Source organism: Momordica charantia, assembly GCF_013281855.1.
Source record: "Momordica charantia cultivar OHB3-1 chromosome 10 unlocalized genomic scaffold, Mcharantia_2.0 BLBB01000010.1, whole genome shotgun sequence".
NCBI classification, from domain to species: Eukaryota; Viridiplantae; Streptophyta; class Magnoliopsida; order Cucurbitales; family Cucurbitaceae; genus Momordica; species Momordica charantia.
In genome coordinates, this window is record NW_028275158.1 from 14,369,971 (window position 1) to 14,397,563 (window position 27,593).

The 27,593-nt window shown below is 40.4% G+C and overlaps 1 protein-coding gene and 1 long non-coding RNA gene across 2 annotated transcripts; one reads left to right on the plus strand and one right to left on the minus strand.

Annotated features, from left to right (window-relative positions):
• Positions 1-7,763: 7,763 nt before the first annotated feature.
• Positions 7,764-10,563, minus strand: LOC148208625 (uncharacterized). Its single transcript, XM_088119129.1, has 3 exons — positions 10,383-10,563; positions 10,164-10,274; positions 7,764-7,828 (listed from the first exon to the last, which is right to left on the minus strand). Exons 1-3 carry the CDS (start codon positions 10,561-10,563, stop codon positions 7,764-7,766), a joined length of 357 nt encoding a protein of 118 aa, XP_087975255.1.
• Positions 10,564-11,661: 1,098 nt separating this feature from the next.
• LOC148208626 (uncharacterized) lies at positions 11,662-14,180 on the plus strand. Its single transcript, XR_015788466.1, has 3 exons — positions 11,662-12,469; positions 12,555-12,595; positions 13,898-14,180. It is a non-coding gene; the product is annotated as an uncharacterized LOC148208626 (long non-coding RNA).
• The last annotated feature ends 13,413 nt before the right edge of the window (positions 14,181-27,593 follow it).

The window sequence follows — 27,593 nt, forward strand, 5'->3', positions numbered from 1 at the left end:
GGATATGGTTGGGTTGCATGTTGCTGTTCTTTTTGATATACACTATGAGAATGTATTGCTTTTGATTGTTGGATATGACCAAAAAGTATTTGATTAGTACGATTGGAAGTGATTCTTTGACGTTTGAAAGCATGTTCGAGATGAAATGCATGTGTTAGTTTTATATTATTTAGTTTTATGTTTGCTTAGTTGGAAGCTGCTCGGTTATTGCTTTTGCTCTATACGATGAGAAGCATGCTGGGAAATTGTGTTGTGATGAGAAGTTTTAATGGCTTGTAGATGCCTTGGAGGGATTAGTTGGAGTTGTCTGAGATGGTGGAACGGACTAGTTGTTTGTTATTCTGTGATTTGTCGAAGTGAAAATGCAAACTAGTCGTTTGGTCAGTCGGAGTCCTTACTGTGGGTGACTTGGGAATTATGTGATAGAATCCTATTAGAAGACTATGATTCGAATGTATGGTCTATCGTGTAATGAAAAGTGGATAGACGAGTTTCATGGCCTCGTGGGCAATGGTTGAGGCTGTTGCATCACTACTGGGTGTCAAGGTTTCGGGTGCAAAAGGTCAGGGGTCGATAGGTCAGTCTTAGTAGAGATGAGTGTCGAGGCTCTAAGTATAAAAGGTCGGGGGTCGGCACGATGAGTCTATTTGATGAGTAGTATTGGGTCTTGACGTGGTGGCGGTCAAGGACCAATATGCTGATTAGACGTCGAGGCCTTCGGTACAAAAGGTCAAGGGTCGATGCATAGCTCGAGGCCTCGGGTATAAAGGTCAAAGTCGAACACCAAGCTTCTATAGAAGAGCGTCGGGGCCTTGGGTACAAAAGGTCAAGGGCCGATACGATTCGAAGAGTTAGACTTGAAGAACTAACATAGTACGATGAGTTAGAAGTAGCTTGGAGGAGCTAGAGATCAGCAGGCCGTGTGGTCGAAATTACGTGAGTCTTGATACCTTTTATGCTTGTGTGTGTGTATTAATAAACGTTATGACCTATTGTTGCATGGTTACTAACTATCGTATTTTGATAATAGTTGCGATTACGAGTATGCTGTTTGTGTACAGTTAGTGGGGGCTACTAGCAGGCTTTGTGGTCGGGGTTACTTTGATTACATGTGTGGGTTAATGAGTGTTATGATCTATTGATGCATGAATGTTTGTTTAATATTTTGTAACGAATGTCGTATGCTAAGCGTGTTGTTTGTGTGTAGTTAGAGAGGGCTACTTATGTAGAATTTTATATACTCATCCCCCTACAATTACTGTTTCATGTGAGGATACGGGTTACAATCATGGTGATGCTGCGAAGGAGACTTGAGAAGAAGGACCATGTGTTAGTTTATGTTTAGCTTTATTTGGTTTAGGATAAGTCGTTATGAGTTTATTTGTTTCAGTTATGTAATATGTTAGGACTCTGGCAGTGCAAAGTTCAGGCGGTCAGCAAAAGCTTTAGCTTGTCTTGTTATTTAGTTTGGTTTCTCTTTAAAAGTTAGGTCGTTGAACCCTTTAAAAGGATGTTAAGCTTGTCTATTTTAAAATTTGTTCAAGTTTAGAAGTTGGAGCTTGGATACACTCTTTAGTTGTTAAGCTATTGTGAATATTGTTATCAGAGTAGCACAGCGGAAGCGTGGTGGAATAGGCATTTAGTTGATTGCTATAAATTTATTATTATTATTATTATTATTATTTGCTTGGTTAAGTTACTATCGAATAGGTTGTTGGGCTCTTGCCATTTACTCAAGTTTATTTCGCTTTAACTCAAGTAGATGAGAGTTGTGTCGCTTATCTACGGAGGACAAGTTGTTTTGTTTATCTGTCAGGTGTGAGATTCACAAGTTTTAGTGGAGCAATTAAAATGGTTGAATTGTGCTTAGTCTGAGTGGTTAGTAATTTTACCCCCTTGTATACACGGAACTTTTTAGGTTGTTTTAGTAACAGTCCCCATTCCTGGATAATGAAAATCCTGGGCCTGGGCGTTACAGATGGTATTAGAGCGGAACCTCTCCCAGTAAGATGTGGCTCGGGGACGAACCAAGGCGGAAGCTGGTAAGCATGTGACGCTCGAGATGAGGGGTACATGAATGAACCGATACCACATCCGAATGAGAGGGATCCTGAGATCATTGAAGAATGGTCAAGAAAGGCTTAAAAGAATTGATAGTCACTACCTTCCTTTTCGGTGGTTCAATCATAAGAACTCCAAAGTTAAGCTTGCTTGGCTTGGAGCAATCACGGGTTGGGTGACCTCCTAGTTGCAACAACTCGTGTTGGTCTGTACGGGCAGTCTACGCTCTTCTAAGTGGCTTAGAGTTTGACGGTGGCGCAGCCAGGTCGCAGGGGAATATCGGGCCAAACAGGTGCCGAAATCGGATTCTGAATCCTAAGCCTGGGGCATTACAACCCCTGCATCAAGCACTTAATAATCTTCTTTTTAACCACCTCCTTCATCTTCAGGTTAAACGTCCTTTGGTTCTCTTTGGAATTTGTGTTGGGTGTGTTGCCCTAAATTCGTAGTTTGTATTTTGTAAAAACAAATGTTTATTTAATAAAGTTTTATTCAATAAATTTGTTGTTGAATCATAGCTTTGCATTGTCCAAAATCCAATAAACTAAACATCCAAGGTTATTTATGATGTAATTGGGACAGTATATATACTGGGTATATAATTGATATACGAGGTATATTTGATATACCCCTGATATATGAATGGATAATGTCCCGTGAATAACCTAAAGGGTCTATAGTATATGGATAAGGCTGGGTACCTTATCTTGGCAACACTATGGATACGGCCCGCTCTGTAAAGGTTACAGACGACTCGATCCAGGTCGTTCGTGTGGAGACATGCGAGTGGGGGTATCCTATACAATGAGTTTGTATAAGACCGGACCGCGAAATAGGCAATCTTTAGTTGTAACACCGTTAACTAATAGATTGCCATTTCTTAGGATGACCAGGCAACTCATTCTCAATCCTGAGTGAGTTATGGACTCCTGCCCGTGAGGGCTCGTTTTTTGATCTGTATGGGTGAGAGTGCCCCGAGTCGCGGACTCAACATTCCTACCATTATGGGGACGAGACCGAGTGGGGAGCTGGGAACATAACTTCACAAGATGGAATTCACTCCTCCCCGACTTTAGGAAAGTAGGTGAGTGTTCCCTTAAATGCTGACTCCGGGACTTGAACAAGGGGCCCCACCCTCTCATTGGCCGAGAGGGACTTCCGGTTATTGGTTGGACCATAACCGGGTTGTTCATTAAAGGAGCAGTGGTGTTGAAGGAGTAAGATGTAACTCAGGGGTAAAACGGTAATTTGACCCAACTTGAGTTACGAACACTCGTGAAGGATTGACTCGTCATTAATGGTCGTATATCCATGGACACGAAAACATTCTGTAGTGAGAAGAGTGCAACTGTGGGTCTTTAGTGGAATGACCCGTAGTTAATTGCAAAGTTACAATATTGGGGCAAGCTTCAGATTGATACTTGCTCCTATATTGCATAATACTCTTTCTAGGTTCTTGTCACCTATCGAACAATGGATGGTAAACTACTTGGGTACTCACATTTAACTGGTAATGAATTTTCTAAAGCATCACTACTGCATTTTGTTAAGGCTACCGTTTCATCATCACAAAGTTTCTTTTGCCTAGAGATAATATCTTTTAAGAACTTAGTGTAATTAGGCATCTGTTTTCAAAAAGTTATTTGGGATATTAAGGCTGCCTTAATATCCCAAATAACTTTTTGAAGTGACTATCCTGATTTTTTTATCCTTCGAGGAAAAGGGAGAGGAACTTTAAAATTACCTACCTGGGAAGTAGCATCGGGCGCTACGTGTTTATCTTTAGCAGTTCTATTACCATCTCTTCTGAACTTACAAGTTCTATCTTCTCTTCTGGTTGTGGTGCAAGTACAGATGGAGATATATCATTTCCTTCATCTAGTAATGCTGGCTCATCATAGGCCAATCCGCTTTTTGTTGTGACTGCCTTACATTGTTCGTTTCGTTCTCGTTTGGAATTTTCCGTATGTCCCAACAATGTAGCTCTGGTCTGGACTTTAGTTCATTAGCAATTTTCTCTACCTTTATTTCTAGATTCCTCATGGTGACTGTTAGGGTTGACTTTTTACTGTAGAAATGTATGTCGGTAGGTCTGTTTGACCACAAATTTGAATTCTTTCCCAGCATTATTTGCCAAAAAGAATTACATATTCTTAAAGTAAAACATGCATAGAACATTTCTGAATAAATTGCAATATATGGTCCTTTAGGAAAAAAATTAGAAAAACATGGTCAAAGGTGGAAGAAAATTATAGAATCCATTTTGTACGGAAATTGTGCCTAGCGCAATTTTGAAGTCAAACATGGCAAAAACGTGTGTTTCACTTAATGAGGGGTAAGGGGGACATTTCCAACATGTTTGAATCAAGCTACAACCGTGAGTCCAAGTCAATAAGGTGTTAGGTGAAATCGCAACTCATTTCCACCTAAAATGATGGGGAGTTCAACCAACTCAATGGCCTATAAAAGGGACTCTTTCCCCCAGCAGCAAATGATCACTTTCCAAGCTCGTTCAGCTTCATTTCATTCCTTCTTAGTTGTACATTTCATTCATGTGCTTTAGGTTTATGTTTTAGTTGTTATTTCCTTGTAATTAATACTTCTGCTTACCATATTGCTTTTAATTCAAGTTCTACCTTTTGTTCTTCATTTATTATGTTCTTCTTTAGTTCTTTAGCGAGTTTACACTCTCCTCATGCTCGAAAGAGAAGAGGGTCAAGCTCGAACTTCTTATACGGCTTGTTTATTCGTTTTAATTCAATGAAAATTACTTTCTTTATGTTTTCGTGCATCTTTTTTCCTGTAATTATGCACTAAAGCAGTTATCAACCTCTTTTTGGAATGCCTTAGTCTGATTTGATTTTCAACACGCTCGGGATTTTTCCCAGATTGTACCTGACACCTTTTTGAGTTGGTTTCTAAAAATTTCTCTTTACGTTTTTTTCCATTTGGCCATTGGGATTTGGATTTATACACTAAAGTCCGACTCTGAGAAGGGTGGGTTAGGTAAAATAATAGGAAACCAATATCGGATGTGACTTAGACATAAAAACATAAAACATGGTCCTAGACATAGGCCCTTTGACCCATAATGCAAATGAGTTGATAAATATTCTTCTAGAATTGTAATCACACATAGAAATATGATTGTAGGTTACCCTAGACTCTACAGCAACCAAAAGCGGTAGTGAAAGAGTATAACTCAAATTCTGAAGAAAAGCCAGATTGCGCCTGGCACATTATCCTAAAAGTGTGTATCTTCCATATTTTGCATCAAAACTAAGGTTGGAAGCAAAGAGGTTGAGTTTTATAAAATTCCTTGACATTTCAATCCTCAAACAACACTTTTTGTCACCATTTTCTTCATAAACCATAATTGCATATTTGAATCATTCACTTCTTTAAAATCTGGTTTGAAAACAACAAGTCCCTAAGGATTCAACCTTGGATTACTCCCAAGTATTACTTGTGACCATGCGCGCATGCACGTATCTCTAATATTTTTAAAGCTAGAGAAAGTCCCAACAGTGACATCACTTCTCACTACATATTCTTTCATCATGGCCTCCAGACTACGATTGTTGCCACCTTGTAGATTATTGTTTGGTGCTCTTTGTTGGTTGTAGTGTTGCAGTGGTAAGTTTGAAGGGGTTAGTGTAGTTCTATTTGTACTGTTGTGTAGATGCTTGAACATTGCTACTTGCTCCTTGATTACTCCAAGAGAAGTTTGGATAGTGCCTCCAACTTGGGTTGTATATATTCATATATAGGTTGAAATTTCACTTTGCACCTTGACGTACATAATAAATTGAAGCTGGATTAGATGAGCAGTTTTCATATAAGTGGTTATCGCCATATTAGACACAAGATAAATCAGAAATTTGCAAAACAAGAGAAAGATCAGGGACTACAGCAAAAGTAGCAGCATACACATTGTTGGTCTTTGATGTCCATTGTTAATGTCTTCAACATTTGGTTCATGGCTGTCATATATGATTGAAGATAAGGTGCAATGTATAACTCCAAAATTCTTGTTGGTGTTTGCTTCTTTTATGGTAACGATATTCTTGATTCTCCTTGATCATTAATCTTCGTCATTTTGTTCAAAATGTCCACTAGTCCACTATCTCATCCATTTATTTTTCCAATCATGAACCATTGGCAGTTGTGCTCAACATCATCCTCGATGGTCGGTCTAATCTTTTGTAGAATTGCTCAATTTTCACATATACATGAAATCCATTGCTCGAAAACTAATACCGATCGAGTATGGTCAAGCTTCAGGAGCGAGCTTATTGAAGAAGTACCTTAACAAAGGAAATTCTCTTTGACGATCAAGTTAGTAAGAAGTTAATCTTGAGTCTCAAGACGAGGAATCAAATTGTGCATCTAGGTCATTCCTATTTATGGGGCGTCAGGTGGTGGAGCCTACGTAACCGTTTTGTTACGTCATTTGAGAATTTGTTAGGCAGTTACAATGATCGAGGTTCTTATCTCAGTACTTGACATTTCATTCAACCAACAACTATTAGATTGAGATATCAGGTCATAGCTAGTCGAACTTCATAGGTCGGCCACTGCCTGTTTCCGAGATTCTGGGGAAAGATCTAGAATTTTGATATTTTCTAGCTCTTCGTGGAAAAGGGTGAAGCACATTATTCATAATAGATTGAAACGTAAAGGTGCATTTTAAAAACCAAAGGGCATAACAAAGAATCTAGTGATATCCAGACTTCAAGTTGGTTTTCGAGAATATCGTAGCCTCATATAACTTATCTAATAATGCATCAACAGTGGGTATACAAAATTTATCAAGCACTGTAACTTAATTCATAGTTCAATGTAATAATTGCAAAAACCTCAAACTACCTTCCTTTTTCTTTACCGACAAATTTGAGTTGGAAAAGCTAGTTTGCTTGATTGATGAGTCCCTGTGTTTATAATAGGAAATATAAACAAATTGGAAAAGATTTGAGAGCTCCCTCTCTCCAAGACACTCAAATCTATAATTTATATCTATACAAAAGTACAGATGTGGAAGAAATATTTTATGGACGATATTGACCTTTACATTTTTAGTAAGACCCAAGTTATCCTTCTTCTTCTCCATTAATTTATGTTTATCTCTCGTATCCCATCTCCTTTTTAGGTGTGTCTTACCTCTCTCTCCCACTCATCTCTCCTTCATTTAATATTACTTCTTTCTCTTATTAATCATTTTTTTATTAATAAATCTCTCCTGATGTGATCATAAAGCCACCAAGCTTACCACAATGACCAATTATGAGAGCTGGTGCCAAAAAGCTTCAAGGAGCCATGGAGAAATATGTGCAACACCGTATTAGCTCCATATAAGAGGAAGAGAATGAAGGCACCAATGTAATGCCCCGCGTTCTCTGGTTAGTTTTATTATAAGATTGAATTTGTGCCTTTGGATTTTTCCCTAAGTGGATAATTTTGTAATGACTCCAATTTTGATGTTATTAATAATATAATATTGAGATAATTACTCATAAAACATAATTTCATTAAAATAAAATAAGATAAAACTGGTTCTTTTATCTAAACATGGAAACGATAACTTAATAAAACTTAACGTATAAATATCTAGCAGCGGAAATCACAAAATTATTATCCTTAAATAAAAATGTTGTATAGTCATAATTAAAAGTATAGATTATAAATAAAATTTCAATTGTGTCTCATATCTCCTCCTCGTCAATGCCAAGGTCATCCTCGACGTTGTTCTCGTCAACTACATAACTATCTGTAAAAAAATTGAAACAACATGGAATGAGTATAAAAATACCCAATAAGTAGTTCCCATCATAAGGAACCTTTCATGCTCAAACACACACATCATTCTTATATGCATGCCTACTTCAACCTAACCTATAAACCAACAAACAACTTAACTTAACATACTTGTACTTGCTAGCAACTTACATATCTAAATCCTTAACTCGGCGCCATGCTATGCAGAAATACCCCATACCATAACCGTCAATTCTGCATGTAATATTTATAGGGTAATTACCACCCATAAATATCATTAACATGAACTAATTTGTTTCTTAGGGCCCAGCCCTTAGCAGAAACCATATATGTCATATCATACATCTAGCTGCATAACATAACTGCTTAATTTGGGTATTTCATGCATACCATTAATCTTACCTAAATCCATGACACATAAGACTACTACCTTAACTACGAATGCAATGCATCACACATTATGCCATGCTTTACCTAATCATGTTTTGCTATTAAACATACTTAAAATGACATGATAAAACCACGTAATCATAACATGCTTTGCAATACATCAAATTTAACCACAATCACCATTTAATAGCAAAATAAATTTAAACAACGTGAATAACATAATTCATTAATAAACCAAGGTAACATATCACATAATTCACTTAAAATCAATTAATAATACAACAGAACAAACAAGGCGGTAACTTATGATAGAATCCACTTATCTGAACTTCATAAACTAAAGGAAATTCCTTAAAGCTTCCTAATAACAATTAATACAACTAAAATTAGGACTCAACTACCTAAACTAAGTTTGCTCCAATAAGTTCTCATAACTAGACAGGTTCATTATTCTACTAGTATAAATCCTATAACGATTAACCTTGTCCATAATAATCATAAAATTAATATTTAAATTTGTGAAAAATAATTTTAAATCTTCATATTAGCCTCTGTTTTTTAAACTTTAATGTGCATAAAAATAATTTACTGATTTTGCAAATTTACAAAAAACTAGAGAAAACACATAGCAGTAGTTTTCAGAATTTTAAGCCCTAAGTAAAACTAATCATAAAAATCAATTTTAATACATTAAAATACATTTTAGGCTAGTTTAAAGGTGATGGTCATGGTCTAAAAAATTCAGAATTTACAATCCTATTTTTTATACTAAACAAGCTAAAACTATAAAAATAACATAAACCGTTAAAAACCGTTATGAAGAAATTTTATGAACATTTTTAGGATCTTGTTAATTCTGATTTTCAGACCCTAAAGTAACAAAAATAAGGCCTAAACAGTATCTATTTTATCCTAATAATGAACCCTAAAAATAGTTTGCACAAGGAAGAATGATGCTTACCGTTGGTGCATTTTCTTCTCTACCGTAAAGAATAGAATAAGAAAATTTTCCAGCAACTAAGAGAGCTTGAAATGATGATGGAAACCTTGGAAAATGGATATGAACATGCTTAGGATCTATAAAAAAATATTAGGGAAAAATCTACTTACAAAACTAGACTAAAAGAAACCGTTCTTACCGAAAAGACAAAACCGCGATGAACGATCCTTGAAGGGACTTGGAAAAGCAACCACAACTCCTCTAAGGTGTGATTTAAAACATGGGATAGATGATTCAGAGGAAATTTTCAGATTCGTTTACAAATATTATTAGAGGAAGATGGAAGAAATATACATATGAAACTTAAAGAGGAAAATCTAGGAAGATGAAGCAAACTATCCTCTCTCTCCTCCTTGCATGGCCGAATACTTAATGGGGAAGAGGAGAAATTTTTTGTATTCCCAAGAAACTTAGTTAATGAATGTGTCTCTTGGGTGGAAGGTGGGTTATATTGCCTAATCATGGTTAGTGGAAGGTAAAACTCTCTATATTCCCCCAATTGAATTAATTTATTTAAGGTAGAAAAATAAAGAGTAAGATAAAGGTAATGTGGGGCTTTAATTGGTTAATTACCTTATAATAAAACTTTGGGTAAAATGTATGAAACTTTATAAATACTCAAATAATGCTACCATTACAATTACCATAATTCACAACATTTATCTAATTACTAAAGTAGTATTGTTAATTTTGTTACTTAAATACAATCGTAATCTTGCTAATCTTATTAGATTTGACTAGCTTAGATGAAATACAATAATAATATAAAGCCACAAAAATACTGTTAAAGGTAATGAAGGGCATTACAATCTACCCTCCTTAAAAGAACTTTCGTACTCGAAAGTTACCTGGGCATAATGGAGGTCGGGATATTTCTCCATAATATCTTTCTCGTTTTCCCACGTTGCTGCGGATACTTAGTGATTCCTACACATACCTTTCACCATGCAAATCTCTCTATTTCTTAGCTTCCTCGTCTCTTTGGCAATGATACATATAGGTTTCTCTTCATAAGAAAGATCCTCGTTGCGTTGAAGTGGCTCCGGATCTAAAACATAGAAAGGGGACGATACATACTTTCATAATATGGACACATGGAACACGTTATGTACCGCTGACATATTTGGTGGCAGTGCTAATTGATATGCTACTTGACCAATGCGTTCAAGAATCTCGTAAGGTCCGACATATCGAGGACTCAATTTTCCCTTCTTTCCGAATCGCAAAACGCCTTTAATAGGAGCTACTTTAAGAAACACGTGATCTCCTACTTTGAATTCCAAATCCTTACTCCTATTATCAACATAGCTTTTTTGTCTACTTTGAGTTGTTTGCATTCGCTTATGAATCAATTGAATAGCCTCATTCGTGGTTTGAATTAACTCGGGTCCCAGTAAACTTCGCTCTCCCACTTTGTCCTAGTGGACTGGTGATCTACATTTCTTTCCATATAGAGCTTCAAATGGAGCCATGCCAATAGTAGTGTGGAAAGTATTATTGTATGCAAACTCCACTAGAGGTAGATGTGTATCCCATCTGCCTTTGAAATCCAAGACGCATGCTCTCAACATATCCTTTAGAATCTGATTCACCCGTTCTGTCTGCCCATTTGCCTGGGGTGGAAAGCTGTACTAAATTCCAGCTTAGTACCCATAGTATTTTGCAAACTTTTCCAAAAAAAGGATGTGAATCTAGCATCTCTATCAGACACAATTGAAACTGGAACACCATGAAGCCTTACAATCTCTTTGATATACAAATCTGCCCATTTTTCCACCGTATAAGTAGCTTGACCAGGTATAAAGTGTTATGATTTAGTGAGTTTATCCACAATTACCCAAATAGTAGTATTTACTTGGTTAATTACCTTATAATAAAACTTTGAGTAACATGTAAGAAACTTTATAAATACTCAAATAAGGCTACCATTACAATTACCATAATTCACAATATTTAACTAATTACTAAAGTAGTATTGTTAATTTTGTTACTTAGATACAATTATAATCTTGCTAATCTTATTAGATTTGACTAGCTTAGATGAAATATAATAATAATATAAAGTCACAAAAATACTGTTAAAGGTAATGCAGGGCATTACAACTTTAAATTCTTGGATTTTGTATTTTGGAATTCTAAATTTGGGTAAATTAGAATTTAGTTTAATTTCGTTGGATTAAGATAAATTAAATTTTCGAACTTTAGAAAATATTTTTAATTAAATCTTAAATCCAAGGTTTTAGGAAATTTAATTTTTACGTTTTGGATTTAACTCTTGGATTTTAGAGGTCCAGTTAATTATTTTGTTATGGATTGTTCTGAGTTTTAGTTTGGTTACTAGAGTTTAATTTTTGGGCTTTCTTTTAGTGGGTTATTGCGCTTTATAATTTTCAAAACACGACAAGTGAGATAAAACAAAGAAAAAAAGGAAAAGAAACCCTAAGCTACCTCTTCATCTTCGTCTTCCCATTCCTCTTACCCTAGCCGCCCGCTCCCCCTTGTGGTTTTCGTTCCCGCCTCCCAGCACCCCTCCCCGGCAACCATGTGCTCACGACGACGAGCACTAAGACGCTCCCGAGGCAAATAGCGAACGTCGGCGGCAGCGTCCAGCGAACACGAACGACGTGCATCCGTTGTTTCTGCTGGCGACAGCGACGTACGGTGTGATGGGGAACCCATGCAGATCCGAGCGACCACCGACGATCTCTAGCATTGGCAAACCTGCGGCGGCGCATCCCATGGCCCTAACAGACTACGCCGGCTTCGATCAGCAACAGTCGTTTCCGACGTCTTCGAGTGACACAGCAAGTCCTCAGTGGTGGTTTGCGACTGACTCCCACAGAGCCGCGACATTCTCCCCTTCCAACAGCAGTAGCTCACGTTTTCGATGTCCCACGACATTGCTCCTACCTCCACGACAAGATATGTGACAACATCGATTGTGTGTTGGCCCTGCTAGTTTTCGTGGACAACAGCTTTCCGATGGTTTTTTACAGTGACCCACACTCAAATGGAGCCTGTTTCGTGATATCCACCCTTGTACGAAGTCGTTTTGCAATACCCCCCCCCCTCCGGCATTGATTCGACATTGGCCCACCCTTTTTCGAACTCAATTCAGCGTTACCCATCACATTTCGGCATCGGACAAGAAAGCCTATGGCCGTTTGAACTCGATTTTGGGAGCCTGAACCTCTTCCGCGTTGACCCACTCCTAACCCAAGAGATTTTAGTGTGAGTTAGTAGGTAACGAATCACCCCAAGCTTGGTTTCAATTAATTGAAGTGTTTCCAATGGATTTCTAACGCAAATGTAATCTCGTTTATTTTAGGGAATCCTTCGACGAGCATAGTAGCGTTAGGGCCATTGTTTGTAAGTAGTTCTTATTTGTGCGGATGTTTGTTGTTTGAATATGCATGAATTTTTTGGCGTGTATTATGAGTCTTATTATATCTAGTAATGCTTATTCAATATTGATGCTGGATGTCTTTCTACGAATGTTGGATATTAAGTGCTCTAGATGAACTGTGCATGGTTCTAATTGTTTAAAATTTGTTTGATTATGCTCTGTTATGACAAAACTCATTGTGTAGCTGTTGTTAAGAATTATTATGTTAGGATAACATATTGGCATTATTGACTTACTGTTGGTGTGTTGGATGTATTTCTAGATTATTGATAGTCGTATTAGTGTAATGCCATGTTCATAAAAGCATACTGATTTGTTGTGAAAATTGATATGTTGTGAAAGCATGATTGGCATATTGTTTCGTTGTTAGAATGATTTTATGTTGTGGAAGCATGCTGAATTGTATTTATGAGCTGAATGATGCATGAGTCATGGTTTAGAAAGCATGTAGTAGGACTCTGGTGAGAGTATGGTTATGTTATGAAGTGAATGGGTGAGTATCAGGGCCAGAGAGCTGATACGTCACTAGTTGGGTATCGAGGCTCTGGGTACAAAGGTTGGGATCGATACGCCAAATTGTGGACAAAGATGAGTGTCGAGGCTTCGGGTACAAAGGTCGAAGGTCGATGCAATGAGTCTTAGAGGGAAGGCAAGTATTGGGGCCTTAAGTGGAAAGGACAAGGACCAATACGTTGCAACGTCATCGAGGCCTTGCATAGATGGTCAAGGATCGATGAAACAGTTCGAGGACTTGGGTACAAAGGTCAAGGAATCGAACGTCAGGTGCCATAGAAAAGTGTCGAGGCCTGGTGCAAAGGCAGGGGTCGATACTACTCAAAGGGATAAGTCTTTGAGGATTAGGAAAGAGAACTAATGAGTTTAGAGAAGTGTCGATGCCTTGGCTATGCATGATCAAGGATCGGTGCAACAGTTCGAGGCCTTGAGTACAAAGGTCTAGGGTCGAACGTGAAGTGAAGTAGAGAAGTGTCGAGGCCCTGGGTACAAAGGTCAGGGGTCGATACGACTCGAATGAGTAAATCTTTTAGAAACAAGAAAACAAACTAGTGAATTGAGGTGCGAGGATGAGTTTGGCATGTAGGTTGCATGTTCAGATATGTTTATATTTTTATTATCTAAAGCATGATGGTTTGTTATGCATGTCGTTTGAACTTTCTGTGATAAGCATGCTGTTTGTGTGTGGCCGTTCAGGTATGTACTGCTTACTGGGTACCGTGGTTGTGCTTACCCCTTATTTTTCTCACCAGATTTTGTAGGTAACAGGGTTACTCTTTGGAATGGTGGTGGTGAGGTCGGCTTGACCGAAAAGACCATTAACTGTGCTACGTGCATTTAATTTCTTTTAGTTAGGATAGTTAAAGTTATTCCATCCTGTAGTTGAGTTATTAATGGTTTGTTATGTTTAGTTTTATGGTTTAAAGGATGTTTTAAGTTGTCAGTTCACTACTCTTTGGGGTTATTAGATTTGTTTAGCTTTTCGAACTGTGGGGTTGTAATCTATTGAGAATAATTATTATTACATTTGGTGATACGCGACAACCCTAGCGTATTGAGCTACTTGAGCCACAAGCCACTTGAATCCAATCGTAGAGCTGGTTCAACTCGAAAGGCTAAGAGTTAGAGGGATTACCTTTGCAGTTGTTACCTTGAGCAGACAGAATATTCACTATGCTCGAGGCTGGAAACACTCAACGAGTTTGATGACGAATCAAACAAGCATGCTCCAAGTGGTCAAATACGAAAGCCTAAGTTCAACCACATAAACAGATTCGATATTTGGGAAGGGTTTTGCACACGGCAAAGGGATAAAATACACTCGGTTTTATTCAATTTGAAACCACTAAGATCTCAACAATAAAGGGGTATACGCATATATATAGGCCAAGGCCCTTGGCCTTTTAAGCAAAATAACAAAATTAAAAATAAATAAAAATTGATAAATTGGTAAAAAAATATAAAACTTACCTAAAACTGAATTTTAAAATGATAACTAAAACAAATTAAATCAAAATAAAATCCAAAATAAATCCCACCAAAATATTCTAGAATCGATAGGAAATCTATTCTTTAAATGGATGGAGTGGGCAGCAATGCAAGGGTTAGGCAGTCAATGGCCCGCACGGGAGGGGCATAGTGCGCATGGGCGACGGACAGGGACGCTCGACGCTGGCGTGCGATCGCTGGGCGGCAGGGGTGATGATGGGCGTGCGGTGCGAGTGGGCGTGGGCGCTGGTGGGCGTGCGGTGCGAGCGGGCGTGGGCACTGGTGGGCGTGCGGCACGCGCGAGCATAGGCTCTGTGGGCGACAGAGGAGCACGGGCGCTTGAGCGTGCAAGGGTGCTGGCGAGCAGGCACGGGCGACAGGCGTTGGTGAGCAGACGTAGGCGGCAGGCAACATGCGCAGAGGAACGACACTGTGAGGTTAGCAAGGCGTTGGTGCATGCGGCTGGGGGCGTGATGTGAGGCTCTCGCTGCACGTTGACGTGCACGGCAAGGGCAAGCGTGCGCAAGGGCGTGCACCTAGTGGTGCGTGTGTGCGGGTGGCCTTTCGATAGGCTTGTCCTTCAAACGGGGCCACTCACTTGGCTTCTCTTCTTCTCCATGCTTCCGTTTGACTCTAGTGGGTTCTTCATTGGTCTTCAAAATGGTCAAAATTTGTTGATGTGTCCAATGAAGTCTCCTTCATTTTGAGGGTCTTTCCTCAAGGCTCTCTTCATTATTGGTGTAGGTGTCTTTTTAGAGTGTTGGGCCAAATATTATCACATCATCTACTTCTTGAATTGGATTCGTCCTCAAATCAAGTTGTTTACCTACATCCAAATGAAGCAAGTTAGTTGCATGATAAACATATATAATAGGAATATTACCTTGATGAAGTTGAAAAACTTCGTTTTCTTCCTTCTTCTTAAAGATCTCCACTTGATTGTCATGTTGGCTCTCCTCATGTGGCTCAGCCTCTTGAGGTGTTTGGGATCCTTGAGTGGGTGGCTCAAAAGAGCTTCCTTCTTGCTATCTTTCTTCTTCTTCCATTCTTCTTTCCAAGTATGATATGGCTTCGGGCATTGTCTCCTCGATTTCCTGTAAAAACTCAACACGAGTACTAGGCAAAGTATTTCTTCTTTCTTGAGTTAGGAGATCATTACCTTCATATAGATATAGAAGAAGCAATTGTGTAGCACATAGAGCTCGCTCTATTTCATCTATTCTAGTCATGAGGGTCATGGCTTTCTCATTCCTTTTTGGGGCCTTTTCTTTCTTTTGAGATTGAAGTTCAACAACTTCCTTTTTCTCGGCCTCCAACGTTCTTTCCCCCAATTTTAACTCATCAATGTGTATTTCTTTTGGAGAAAGAGGTACAAGTGCGATTTTCTTACCTTGATGCTCAAAGGAATATTTATTAAGAAAACCATCAAAACTCATTCTCTTATTAAATTGTCACGGTCTCCCTAGCATGAAATCACTAGCATGCATAGGTACAACATCACAAGTTACCTCGTCCTTGTACCTGCCTATATTGAATGGAACTTGAACTTGCTTTTGGACCTTCACATCTCCACTATTATTCAACCATTGTAGGCTATAAGGCCATGGGTGGGGTGTAGTGGCTAAATTCAACCTCTCCACTATATCCTTGCTAGCGACATTAGTGTAACTTTCACTATCAATGATAAAACTACATGGGGTAGAGTTTAATATTGTAACGCCCCAGGATTTTCAACAATTCCAAATAGGGACCGTGACTAAGACTACTTAAAATTTTCACTTAAACAAGGGAATTAACTTCACCACAAGACTAAACAATAAAAACCACCATACTTCTTTTGCGCTACTCTGATTCAACATTCACGAGAGCTTGAACAAACAAAACAACAACACTAAATGTAACGACCCGAATTTCTGATACGCTTAACGAGATAACAGCCCTATAACGCTTACTGAACCCTCCTATTTAAGGTAACGAAAAATGTTGTGTTCTCTTAATGCAACATTCAAAATGGAGGTACACAACAATGGAATATGCAGAAAACAATACCCGCCTCAGTGGTCAGGAATCCAATCAAAAGAAAATAACCGTTTTGTCTAGTAATTCAAAATACATCAGTAACTCGAATAGTAAAAATATCCATAACGCAATACGAAAGAGTGTCCTTTGAGTTAACCCAGTGTCTAATTCCCCTTTTATTTCCGAGCAATAAGATTTTAACGATGTCTACAATGCGCGACATTATTCCCTATCCTAACCAACACAGCTAGTGATCCCTCCTCAGTCAAACCTCCTCCACTTCATCACCACGGTCGGCCCTGTTCACACCTGAAACAAATAAGGTAGAGGGGGGGTGAGTACATAAAATACTCTGTAAGTAGCCCTCCCTAACTAAACACAACAGCATGCTCGTAATCACAACCACATCAAATCAATAGCAGAATACAACAGATAGGCAGCAAGGAATGATAACAGCGGATTAACCTTACCATACAAGCTAGCACTCGCTCTACCCCCCTATGTTAGTACCCCAGGTCTAACTCTTCGAGGCGTATCGGCGCTTGATATTTATTCCCAAGATACCGCCCCTCCTCTACCACTCTTGGTGCTCGACCTTGCCATTTATTCCCAAGACCTTGAATTATCACCCACAAGCAACACCTTACGTTAGTCCCCCAAGTCTAACTCTTCGAGTTGTATTGGCCCTTCACATTTATCCCCAAGATACCAATACCTCTCTACAGAAGCTTGACGTTCGGCCTTGCCATTTATCCCCAAGGCCTTGAACTGTGCACTAGTCCTTGACATTTATTCCCAAGGTACCGATGACTGTCCAGCGAATTGGTCCTTGACATTTATCCCCAAGACCCCAATACTCCTATACAAGAACTGAGCTACGGCCTTGCCATTTATCCCCAAGGCCTTGCTCAAGGCTTTGCGTAACTAGCGACTAATGTACAATCTCTCTTCAAGGGACCCCAGGTTAACGAACCACTAGCCCAGCACGTCACACCTGACAATTTCCACCAATCCTCCCAAGACAATCCCATAAACACGTCTTCCACCCTTAAATTCACAGCACAATTTACCAGCATGCTTTTCATTATACCAAACAAAATCACTAACACCACAGCTTCCAACAAAATATAACAACAATAAAACTATGTAACAGGCTTTCAGCACGTACTTCATTTATAGCACAGTTTACCAGCATGCTTTTCATTATACCAAACAAAATCCCTAACACAACAGCTTCCAACAAAATATAACAAAACAATAAAACTATGTAACAGGCTTTCAGCACGTACTTCATTCACAGCACAATTTACCGGCATGCTTTTCATTATACCAAACAAAATCACTAACACAACAGCTTCCAACAAAATATAACAAAACGATAAAACTATGTAACAGGCTTTTTTTTATAACAAGTCATGCATTTTTTTATAATGTCTAACAATGAAAATAGAACACGGAACTCAACACAATCACTAGAAGCCCTAAAAACCAAGACTAATAATTCCTACATGCATGAAATAAATTATTTTAATTAAAAATCAGCGCAAGACTACTCCGTTAACGTTAAATAACACACGCACTCGCCCCCTGGTGCTACTTACTCACTGCTATGCTCCTATATCTTGCGTCAATTCACCACCTAACCAACAATAGACAAACGAAATAATTAATACAAATTTCCAGCCGTCTAAATTCATTTAAGAGATCTCGCAATGTCCATTACCGCAAAAATCGACTTCGTCTAGGTGCGGGTAACTCAGGCCTAACTCGAATAAATGTGGGTTACGTATATCGAGCCTCTAATGGTTATGGGTAGGCACCGAGATCGGAAACTGCTGCTGTCCGGACTATTTTAGCAGTAAAAACCCACCAAAAACGATACCCACGACGCTGTGTGCAGCAAGGACCCGCGCCACGACCCGCTGCTACCGGAATCCGCGCACCACCGCTGCTGTCCGTCACCGCGCACCGCTGCTGCCCGACCCCCCGCGCACTGCTGTTGCCCAACGCCCGCGCACGTCCGCTGCTGCCCGACGCCGCGCACCGCCGCTGCCAGGAGTCGCCCACTGCCGCTGCCTGCCGTGCCGCCTATTGCTATCAACCGGAGGAGGTAAGCCGCTACGTCGGAGGTCGCCGTCCGTCGAGTGCTTCGGGGAGGGTTGAGGCACCGGTAGAAGAGAGAAAGAAAACGAAAACTAAAACGGGGGGGGAGAGGTTCACGAATGGGACGGGTTTTGGGGGCTACGGTTTTCTCCTTACCTGTCTTTTGTTTTTACAAGAAGGGACCCACTTGGGCTAGGGTTTTTCTTTCTCCCTCTTGTTTTAAAACAAGGAAGGCCCACTTACCTAGATACATAATTTGGGCCCAACGAACTAGAACAAATGTAGAGAAAACAATTTCCTCGTTACACAATAATTAGATACGTAAGTACACTTCAACACTCATAACAATTACCACACCAGCTCGAAATAAAATGAAATGAAACAGTTAAATTAAATAAAAGAAATTTCTAAGAAAGGAGGCCCGGAGACTCGAGGGTAAACTAACCTGAGTAACGCGGGGCGTTACACTAAAGATTTAAGAGAAATTTAAATCCTTTACAGATAATCCATTTACTACCAACTTCACATTATCCAAACTCCTCAAGGAAACCTTTACTAACCATAAACCATCTACTAATGAATATTAACATCTTGAATGACAACGAAGCAAAAGCTAACTCAAGTTCGATCAACTTAAACAAATGTATTCATAAGTATCCTAAGTAGGTGACAGTCCCATAGTTCAAGAAGCTAACAAAATTAATGTTCTAAAAAGAATAATGAATTGACAACCTTAAAACATCCTTTAAACCATTAAACTACACAAACCAACCACTAACAACTCAACTACAAGATAAAATAACTGCAACTATCCTAACTAAAAGAAATTAAATGCACGTAGCACAGCTAATGGTCTTTCCAGTCAAGCCTCCTCCTCGCCACCACCATTCCAAAGAGTAACCCTGTTACCTACAAAGTCTGGTGAGAAAAATAAGGGGTGAGTACAATCACGATACCCAGTAAGCAGTACACACCTGAAGGGTCACGCATAAACAGCATGCTTAGCAAAGAACCCACACATCATGCTTATCAAAGAATCAACACATCATGCTTATCATTAACTTCAAGCCTTAAGTAAAAAGAAACATATTAGAAGAAGCAGTTTATGCAAAAGTTTAACTAAACATGCACCATACATTTCAAACTCATCCTTACATCTCAATTCACTAGTTCTCTTTCCTAATTCCTCCAAGACTTACTCTTTCGAGTCGTACCAACCCCTGACCTCGGAAACACAAGGCATCCACACTTCTCTACGGTGCTTGATGTTGGACCTTGACATTTATCCCCAAGGCCTTAACTACTACCAAACGTAATGGTCCTTAGCCTCCAAGCACCTCCTAACCTATCACACTATGTTAGCCCTCCAAGTCAAACTCCTCGAATCGTATCGACCCTTGCCATTTATCCCCAAAGCTCGACACTCATCTACAGAAGCTTGGCGTTCGACCTTGTCATTTATCCCCAAGGCCTTAAACTGTGCATCGACCATTAACATTTATACTCAAGGTATCGACGAGTACTCAATGTATTGGTCCTTAGCCTCCAAGCAACTTATGTTAGTCCTCCAAGTCTAACTCCTTGAATCGTATCGGCCTTTGCCAATTATTCCCAAGGCCCCGACACTCATCTACAGAAGTTTGACGTTTAACCTTGCCATTTATCCCTAATGCCTTGAGCTGTGCATCGACCCTTGACATTTATCCCCAAGGCATCGACGACTACTCAACGTATTGGTCCTTGACCACCACCACATCAAGACCCAATACCAATTCAACAATTAGAATCACCGTGTCGACCCCTGACCTTTGTACCTAGGGCCTCCACACTCATCTCTACCAAATTGAGGTATCGATCCCCGACTTTGCACCTGGAGCCTCGATACCCAACTAGTGACGTGCTAGCCCTCTGGTCCTGTTAGTCTTCCATCCACTTCATTACATCCCGAAACTCTTACCAGAATCCTACATGCTTCTAAGCCATAACCCATTCTTAAATTATCTCACATCAATGCAACATGCGTTATTCATGAACCTTTGCAACTATAATTAAGGCATGGTCATCAAGCATCACAAGAATACATTTCTCTTAATATTCAACATGCTTTGAATTCAGAAAAGGAAGCCAACAAATATCTTATCAAACAAGTTCTCAATAGTTCATTTTCAAATACGAGTCGCACAACGAAGTCAGCATGCTCGAAACACAACAAATCATAGAACCAAAACCGTTGACACAACTTTCTCATTCATCCCAACCAGAACATAACATCAATCCAACGTTGTCAACCAATATTACATCCAACATGTATATAGCTCATAATACAGTATATCCCACACCTATATGTACTTCCAAATGTTACTCAACAATTAAATCATAAACAACATTTATAAGGTATCATCAATCGCAACAATCATTCAAAAGACACTTATAGATCCACAGTCAAACAATAAACAATCCCCTCAAGTAAGGACTACTTACACACTCCTACGCCCCTAGATCTTGCGTTGTTTCAGTACCTAGGCATCCAATTAAAAAAAAAAACAGCATGTCAAAACCCATTTTTTTATCCATAACAATTGATCATAAGAGAGTTCAAAGGGTTCGTTACCGCAAAACTAACTTCGTATGGGTGTGGGTGACTTAGTTCTAGCTCGATCTAACTCGAACAAGAATGGGAAACTTAGATCGAGCTTCGAAAGAGTGTGGTTAAGTGCTGAATGCCACTGAAATGTTGCTGTCCACGAGTTGCAGCAGAGGAGACGCACCAAATCTGCTACCGAACACTGTTGTACACGAGCCTAGGTGACGAAGGAGTCGTTGTTTGGACCCGAAGCCGTTGGAAGCCGCTGCCAAATGCGAATCTGTCACAAATGAATACAAAACCACTCTAACTGCTACAAAATCTGTGTAGGACGCCGAAATTGCTACTGGTCATGGGTTCAAGCCGCTGGTTTTCTTGTTCGTTGAACGCACGCTACCAGAGAGATGCTGCAAATGGCCACCGTTTGTGGAGGGTCGCTGTTGAACAATGTGGGATCTCACCGGAGTTACTCGAAGATGCAAGAAATCGGAGTGTAGTGGAGGAGCCATGTTGGATCTACTCTGTAACGCCACGAGTCCCTCAGGTTAGTTAGTCTCGAATCAGGAGATTTTCATTTATTTTTTAAATTAAACTTTAATTAAATTTATATATATCGGGCTCCGTGTGGTTGGTTTTATCTTAAGTTGGGATGGGTTTCTTTTTCTCTTGGGCTTGGTTATGTTGGGCTTTTGGGTTGGTTTGGTTTTAAAACAAAGGAAAAGAAAGATTAATAAAAAGAAAAGAAAACAAACCTAGGGTTTCATCTCTTTCTCCTATCCCATCCCTCTAGCCGCCACACCCCCCCCCCCTCTCTATTTTTCCGGTAGCCCGTACCCCTCCTCCGGCGACGACGGCAACAGCGTGAACCTTCAAGCCGGCGATCGGCGACCCAGCCCCCACGGTGATGTTCTCTCTCGACGGTGGCAACCATTGCAGCGGGCACGGCTTCTTTTCGGCGTCGTTGGTAGCAGCAGCTGCGGTAGGTGGCGAGGGATAACGGGTCGCGCGATTTTCTTTCCCTCCGACGACGTGTTCAGCGGCGAACGGCAGACCTGCAGCAGCAAGAATCTAACAGACTCGACGACTGCATTGTTGCCCAGATCCGACACCTTTGAGCAGACCACAAGCAAGTCCGGCGAAATCCTAGCGGCGACGCGTGACTGCTCCGAGCAACATCGGTTCTCGCCAGATCCGGCTGTCTCGACGGCGACTTTCCCCTCAGCGTTGAGTTCTTCGGCGCCCTGTACCTGCAGCACCTCTCCCCGACTCAGACAGAAGCGACCAGCTCGTGTTTGGCCCAGATTTGCGGCATTTTCTCCCTCTCGGTGACTTTCGGTGTTGACCCACGTCCGTTCGAAGCCCGAGATAGGCTACCCACACCTTGGCGAGCTAGATCTAGGTTACCCACACCTATATGAAGTCGATTTTGTGTGCCTAGGTGTGAGATCGACGTAAAACTTAAGGGCGCGGTTGTGTGTAAGTAGACAAGGGGCGTGTGCATGCGTTAATGTGTGCTAGTTGGTCTCTAATGTGTTGTTTTGTGATGTTTAATATTGATACTGATACGCTATTGTGCTAGGTAACTCTCGTTTGTGTTAATCTGTATGCTTGGTGTAGTGTTTAATATTTGTCGGTGATGATGGTGAAATTTTGCCTTGCTAAACTGCTGAGAACTGTTGTGGGATGATGTATGTTTACAAAGGATGCACGTCAAATTAGAATTATTGTGATTATGTTTTCTTATGTTGTGGTCGTGCTTGTATAGTTTGCATAAGTGTTCATTTATGATTTGAGCGAGCTGGTTGAGCATGTATAAACGTTTCTTTATGTTGCGAGCGTGCTGGTCTGAATCATATTATTTTCTTATGAGATGTGGGTGTAATAGAAGCATATTTTTGGACCCTGTTCATAGGCTAGGGGTTGATGTGGAGTCGGTTATGATAAGGAACGTTGGATTCTTGGGGAAAGCGATTGGGTGAGTGTCAGGGCCTCGGGTAGAAATGGTCGAGGGTCGATGCGAGGAGTCTTTTGGAAGGAAAACTATTGGGGCCTTGGGTAAAAATGGTCAAGGGCCGATAGATGGTAAAGTCATCGGAGCCTTGGATAAAAATGATCGAGGGACGATGCAGTAGTGTCGGGGCTCTGGGTAAAAATGGTCAGGGGCGGACTCTACTCGAAGGAGTTAGTTGTGGAAGGCTAGGATAGCTGTGATAAGCGTAGCGGTGCTTGAGATGTTAGGGAGACTCGAGGTTGGTAACTAACTTGTTCATGGTTGTGGTTGTCGTCGAATCTTATAGAGTGTGTCTATGTTTGATTGCATAATGTGATGAAGAGCATGACTATGAATGTTCCATGATCTTGTTGAGCATTGACTGGGCGTTTATGCTGAACGCACGCACTAAGCGTGGTAACAATTATATAGATGCAAGCGCACACCTGTCAGAGTAATATAAAATGGATGGAGTATCCAAGTATCGATCCTCAAGGACTTCTAAATAATTTACAAACTCTAAAGTTTTAAACAATAGTGAATGTTGAAATGAGTGATTATTGTAAAATGGGAAGTGGTCACAAATAATGGTTTTGGATTTGGGATTTGGACTTATAATGATAAAACCTAGCCCGAATTACTTCAAGTTAGCCAACAAAGAATCAAGGACATGCTAAGGATAATATGCATTTTACTTTAGAAACCAACGACTACGCTTCTCACTTGACTTATGTCTAAGCAACTTCAAAGTCCTAAGACATTCCCTAATATGTCTATTATGAGAGATATCTTAGTTTTAGGATGGAAATAGTCGCAACCTCGGGTTAAGGTCCTATGTCTAGGCTACTTAAGCGGAACCCTTATGTCTAAGGCGCTCCTCTCCTCGGTTTAACCACTCAACAATGCAAATAAGCAACCTTTTCAGTATTGACTTGTTAAGATTTACAGTGGCCTTCTCTAAATCCTAACTTTTTGGGAAAACATGTTGAGCAATGAATGGAAAGCAAAAACACTACTTCTTAGCAACCCTTTTTAGACATAAAAGGCTAACTATCCATAACCGGACTAGAGACGGGAATTTAGAAAGACATATTGAAGAAAATACAGCAAGTAAAATGGTTGAATGTGGAATGCATGTGTGAAAAACAAAAGTTAACTAACGGAGAGTTTTTATCGGGATTGAGAGCTTCGCCCTTCTCTTTCAAGCAAGGGGGAGTGTCACGTGCTCTTTCCTCCAAAAACACAACTCTCTAAAAATAAAGTAAAGGCAAAGGGAAGATAAGCAAAGTACTGGGTTTTACATATTTGAATAAGTAGAAAATGACTAAGTACAAATGGAAACAAAACAAGCTCAATAAAGAAATGTAAAGTGCTCGGGATTTAAAAACCAAAAGTAACTAATCAAAGCAACTCAAGAGTACTTAGAAAGCAACAAAGAAACACTAAAAAATGATCAAGAGAAGGAAGCAAGGCTTGATGATTTTGGTGGAGAAGTTGCTGGAATTTATAGCTGTGCAGAATTGGTTAGGTAGGTCCTAAAACGATGGTGAATCACCCATTTCCAACTCTTTTGACTGACCAAATCGTGCTCAAACTGATAGTGGAACACTTCTTCTACACGTATGCATCGGTTGGAACCACCAAAATGCATTGGAAGACGCGTTTCATTAAGGGCAAAGTTGGAAGAAAACCAGTTTTTCTGCAGGCTTCCCAGGCGGCTGGCGCCTCCCATGTTGCACGACTTCTCGAACCTGATCTCGCAGCTGTTGGTTCTCCTCTCGAAGACGACGGATCTCCGATGTAGGAGACATCCCAGTACCTTCCCTTCTTTGTAACGCATGGGCGATAATACGCCGAATATTCTTCTCTTCCACAATTGGGGCATCTCTCTTAATTTGATCCTCAGGGAGCTGTACACCTTGTCGCAAGCATAAAGAAGTGACCAAACGTGGGTGATAAAGCTTACCACGTGTTCGGTGGGCACACTCATGGATACTAGTATTGATCAATTCTCCATAATTCACATCTATGCCCTTTAGCATGGCATAAACCAGCAGTGCCCTATCCTGAGTGACATGCTCATCATGCTCCGTTGGCAGAATTCTGTTTTTGACTATGTATAACCATCCTGCAGCAGCTAGGGAAACATCCTCGGGTTTTAGTCGTACCTTGCCATGAGTAGTCAAATCCCAAGTGGCAGAGGGCTTCCCAACACATGCTAGAGCCTCATCAAGCTGTGCTAGAGTCGGAGTCACTAACATCTTATTGCCCACAGCATCTCTGATATTCTTAATGTTGAAGGTGTAGTTGATCTGAGTGGCATCAAACCGTATTTCCTTCCCGCGCACTATGGCTATATGTGACTGGGGATGGACAGCAGCATAGAACTCTCTGACTAACTCCAAAGCCTCACATTGTATGGGCTGAATGAGTGGTCTCCACTCTTTGCCTCTAGCGGTCTCCCTCCAATCATCAGGCACATCTCCTAGAGTGAGATCGAATCCCAATTCTGTCATAATCTTACGGGATTTCATTAATGAAGTTCGAGTGGCTAAATTTGCCGCGTTCCATTTCGTCTCGACCTCCTCTCCCTCAGACAAGTCTAGTTCAATTGTATCAATTGGCCCAGGTGCCACTACCTTCTTCTTAGCTTCAGCTGCTTTAGCTTTCGCAGCTCTCGTTTTAGGTTCATTCACGGGCACTGTTGGCTTCTTAGCCTGAACTGCACGACGTTTTGAACTCTTTCTCTCCCGCCTCTTGTATTGGAACATTTCCCTTATCGTCTGCGTGTCCTCAAGATCTTCTCCGCTGGTAGGTTCTTGAGTACTATTCTCCCCAACCTTGGATCTACCTGTATCACACCCAAGCGGGTTAACTGTATTAGAAGGAATAGTGTGAGCATCCCTTACCCCTGGTAGAGTGGCCATCGGTGTGACATACTCATCCGTTGCCAATGGAGTAGATCCAGTTGCCCCAGTAGGCAACTCTTGGTGACTACAAAACGCTCCTTCTGTAGGTGTATCCAATGGGGAAGGTTCCTGAGTATCTGTTCTCACCACTTCGTTCTCGGTATCCTCTGTTTCCGGCATATTTGAACAATGTCCTCGTGAAACCAGTAGAAAATCATCATTACCATCTTCCGGTGTAAGAATCAATGGAGATGAATAAAACTGCTCCTCGTCCCTGTTCTCCATAGATGAATCCTTAGGCGTCAGACGCCTACTACTCCCATCTTCCTCAATTTCTGGGTCTATCATCACCTCCTTGCCCTTCCTCTTTTGCCCTATCGAAACCCCGGGCTCTAGCCTATGGCTATGGCTCTTCTCTTGCTCTCCTCCATGCTCATCTCCTGCATCCATTGGCATATTGGTTGGGGTTGGCATCCTAGGAGGCTCTAAGGGTTTTAGTTGTCCCATTTTGAAGGTACTCGATATGTTAGGGTTCAATTGGGGTGCTTGAGGTCCTCTTTCTAGGAATGGAAGTTGAGGTGGTGGGGAAACTCTAGGTGAAATCATACCATAATTATGTGGAGGTACCCAATGACCCATTCCATAATAAGGTGGAACGCTAGGAAATAGAGTAGATGGGTTTGGCATTCCATAAGGATGAACACTAGCTGGAATTTGCATTTGGGACAAGGGAAAATGATAGGAAGGAACCGGGTTAAACATAAACGGTTGGTACATACCCGGATTGATCATTGGAGGAAGTTGTTGAGGATTTTCAGCCCTAAACTCACTGTTTTGAGGTATATTAAGGGTGGGTAGTTGCTGAAAATTAACATAACCATGTGGGCTCATTATAGGATGTTGTGTAGGAGCTTGGGATGGAGGACATTCAAATGTTTGACGCGGGTTTCCTCCCCTAACAGCAGCTAGCCTAGAATCTGAACCTATGTGGTGTTGGAAGTTCTCCAATGGTGGAAAAGGAATGCTTGTGGCATTTGGAGCTTGAGTAGAAGAGGTAGGAAGTGAAGTATGTTGAGAAGAAGAAGCCATAGATGTAAGCAAATGCTGGAAATTTCTTATTCTTTTTGGTGATGGCTGAAAATCGAAAACAAGGGTGATGAAGGGAGTGGGTTTTGCCGGAAAAAACAAGGGGAAGAAGAGAGTTGTGTGGGTTTTGGTGGAGTTGTAAAGCTTAGGCAATGAGTCTATTTAAAGCTTTCCCCAAACTAAATCCTAAATGGAAAGGGATTGAGATTTAAGTTCAACTAGGTTTCCTAAACCTAAAAGGAAAAAAAAAAAAAAAATTTGAATACAAA

What these genes read in the sequence shown, in the direction of transcription:
- LOC148208625 (XM_088119129.1), bottom strand. Translation starts at nt 10,563, where the DNA reads ATGCAAACAACTCAAAGTAGACAAAAAAGCTATGTTGATAATAGGAGT. An exon ending in CGAGATTCTTGAACGCATTG is followed by an intron (nt 10,275 to 10,382) that starts GTCAAGTAGCAT and finishes TCTATGTTTTAG; the next exon opens with ATCCGGAGCCACTTCAACGC. An exon ending in AGAGATTTGCATGGTGAAAG is followed by an intron (nt 7,829 to 10,163) that starts GTATGTGTAGGA and finishes ATTTTTTTACAG; the next exon opens with ATAGTTATGTAGTTGACGAG.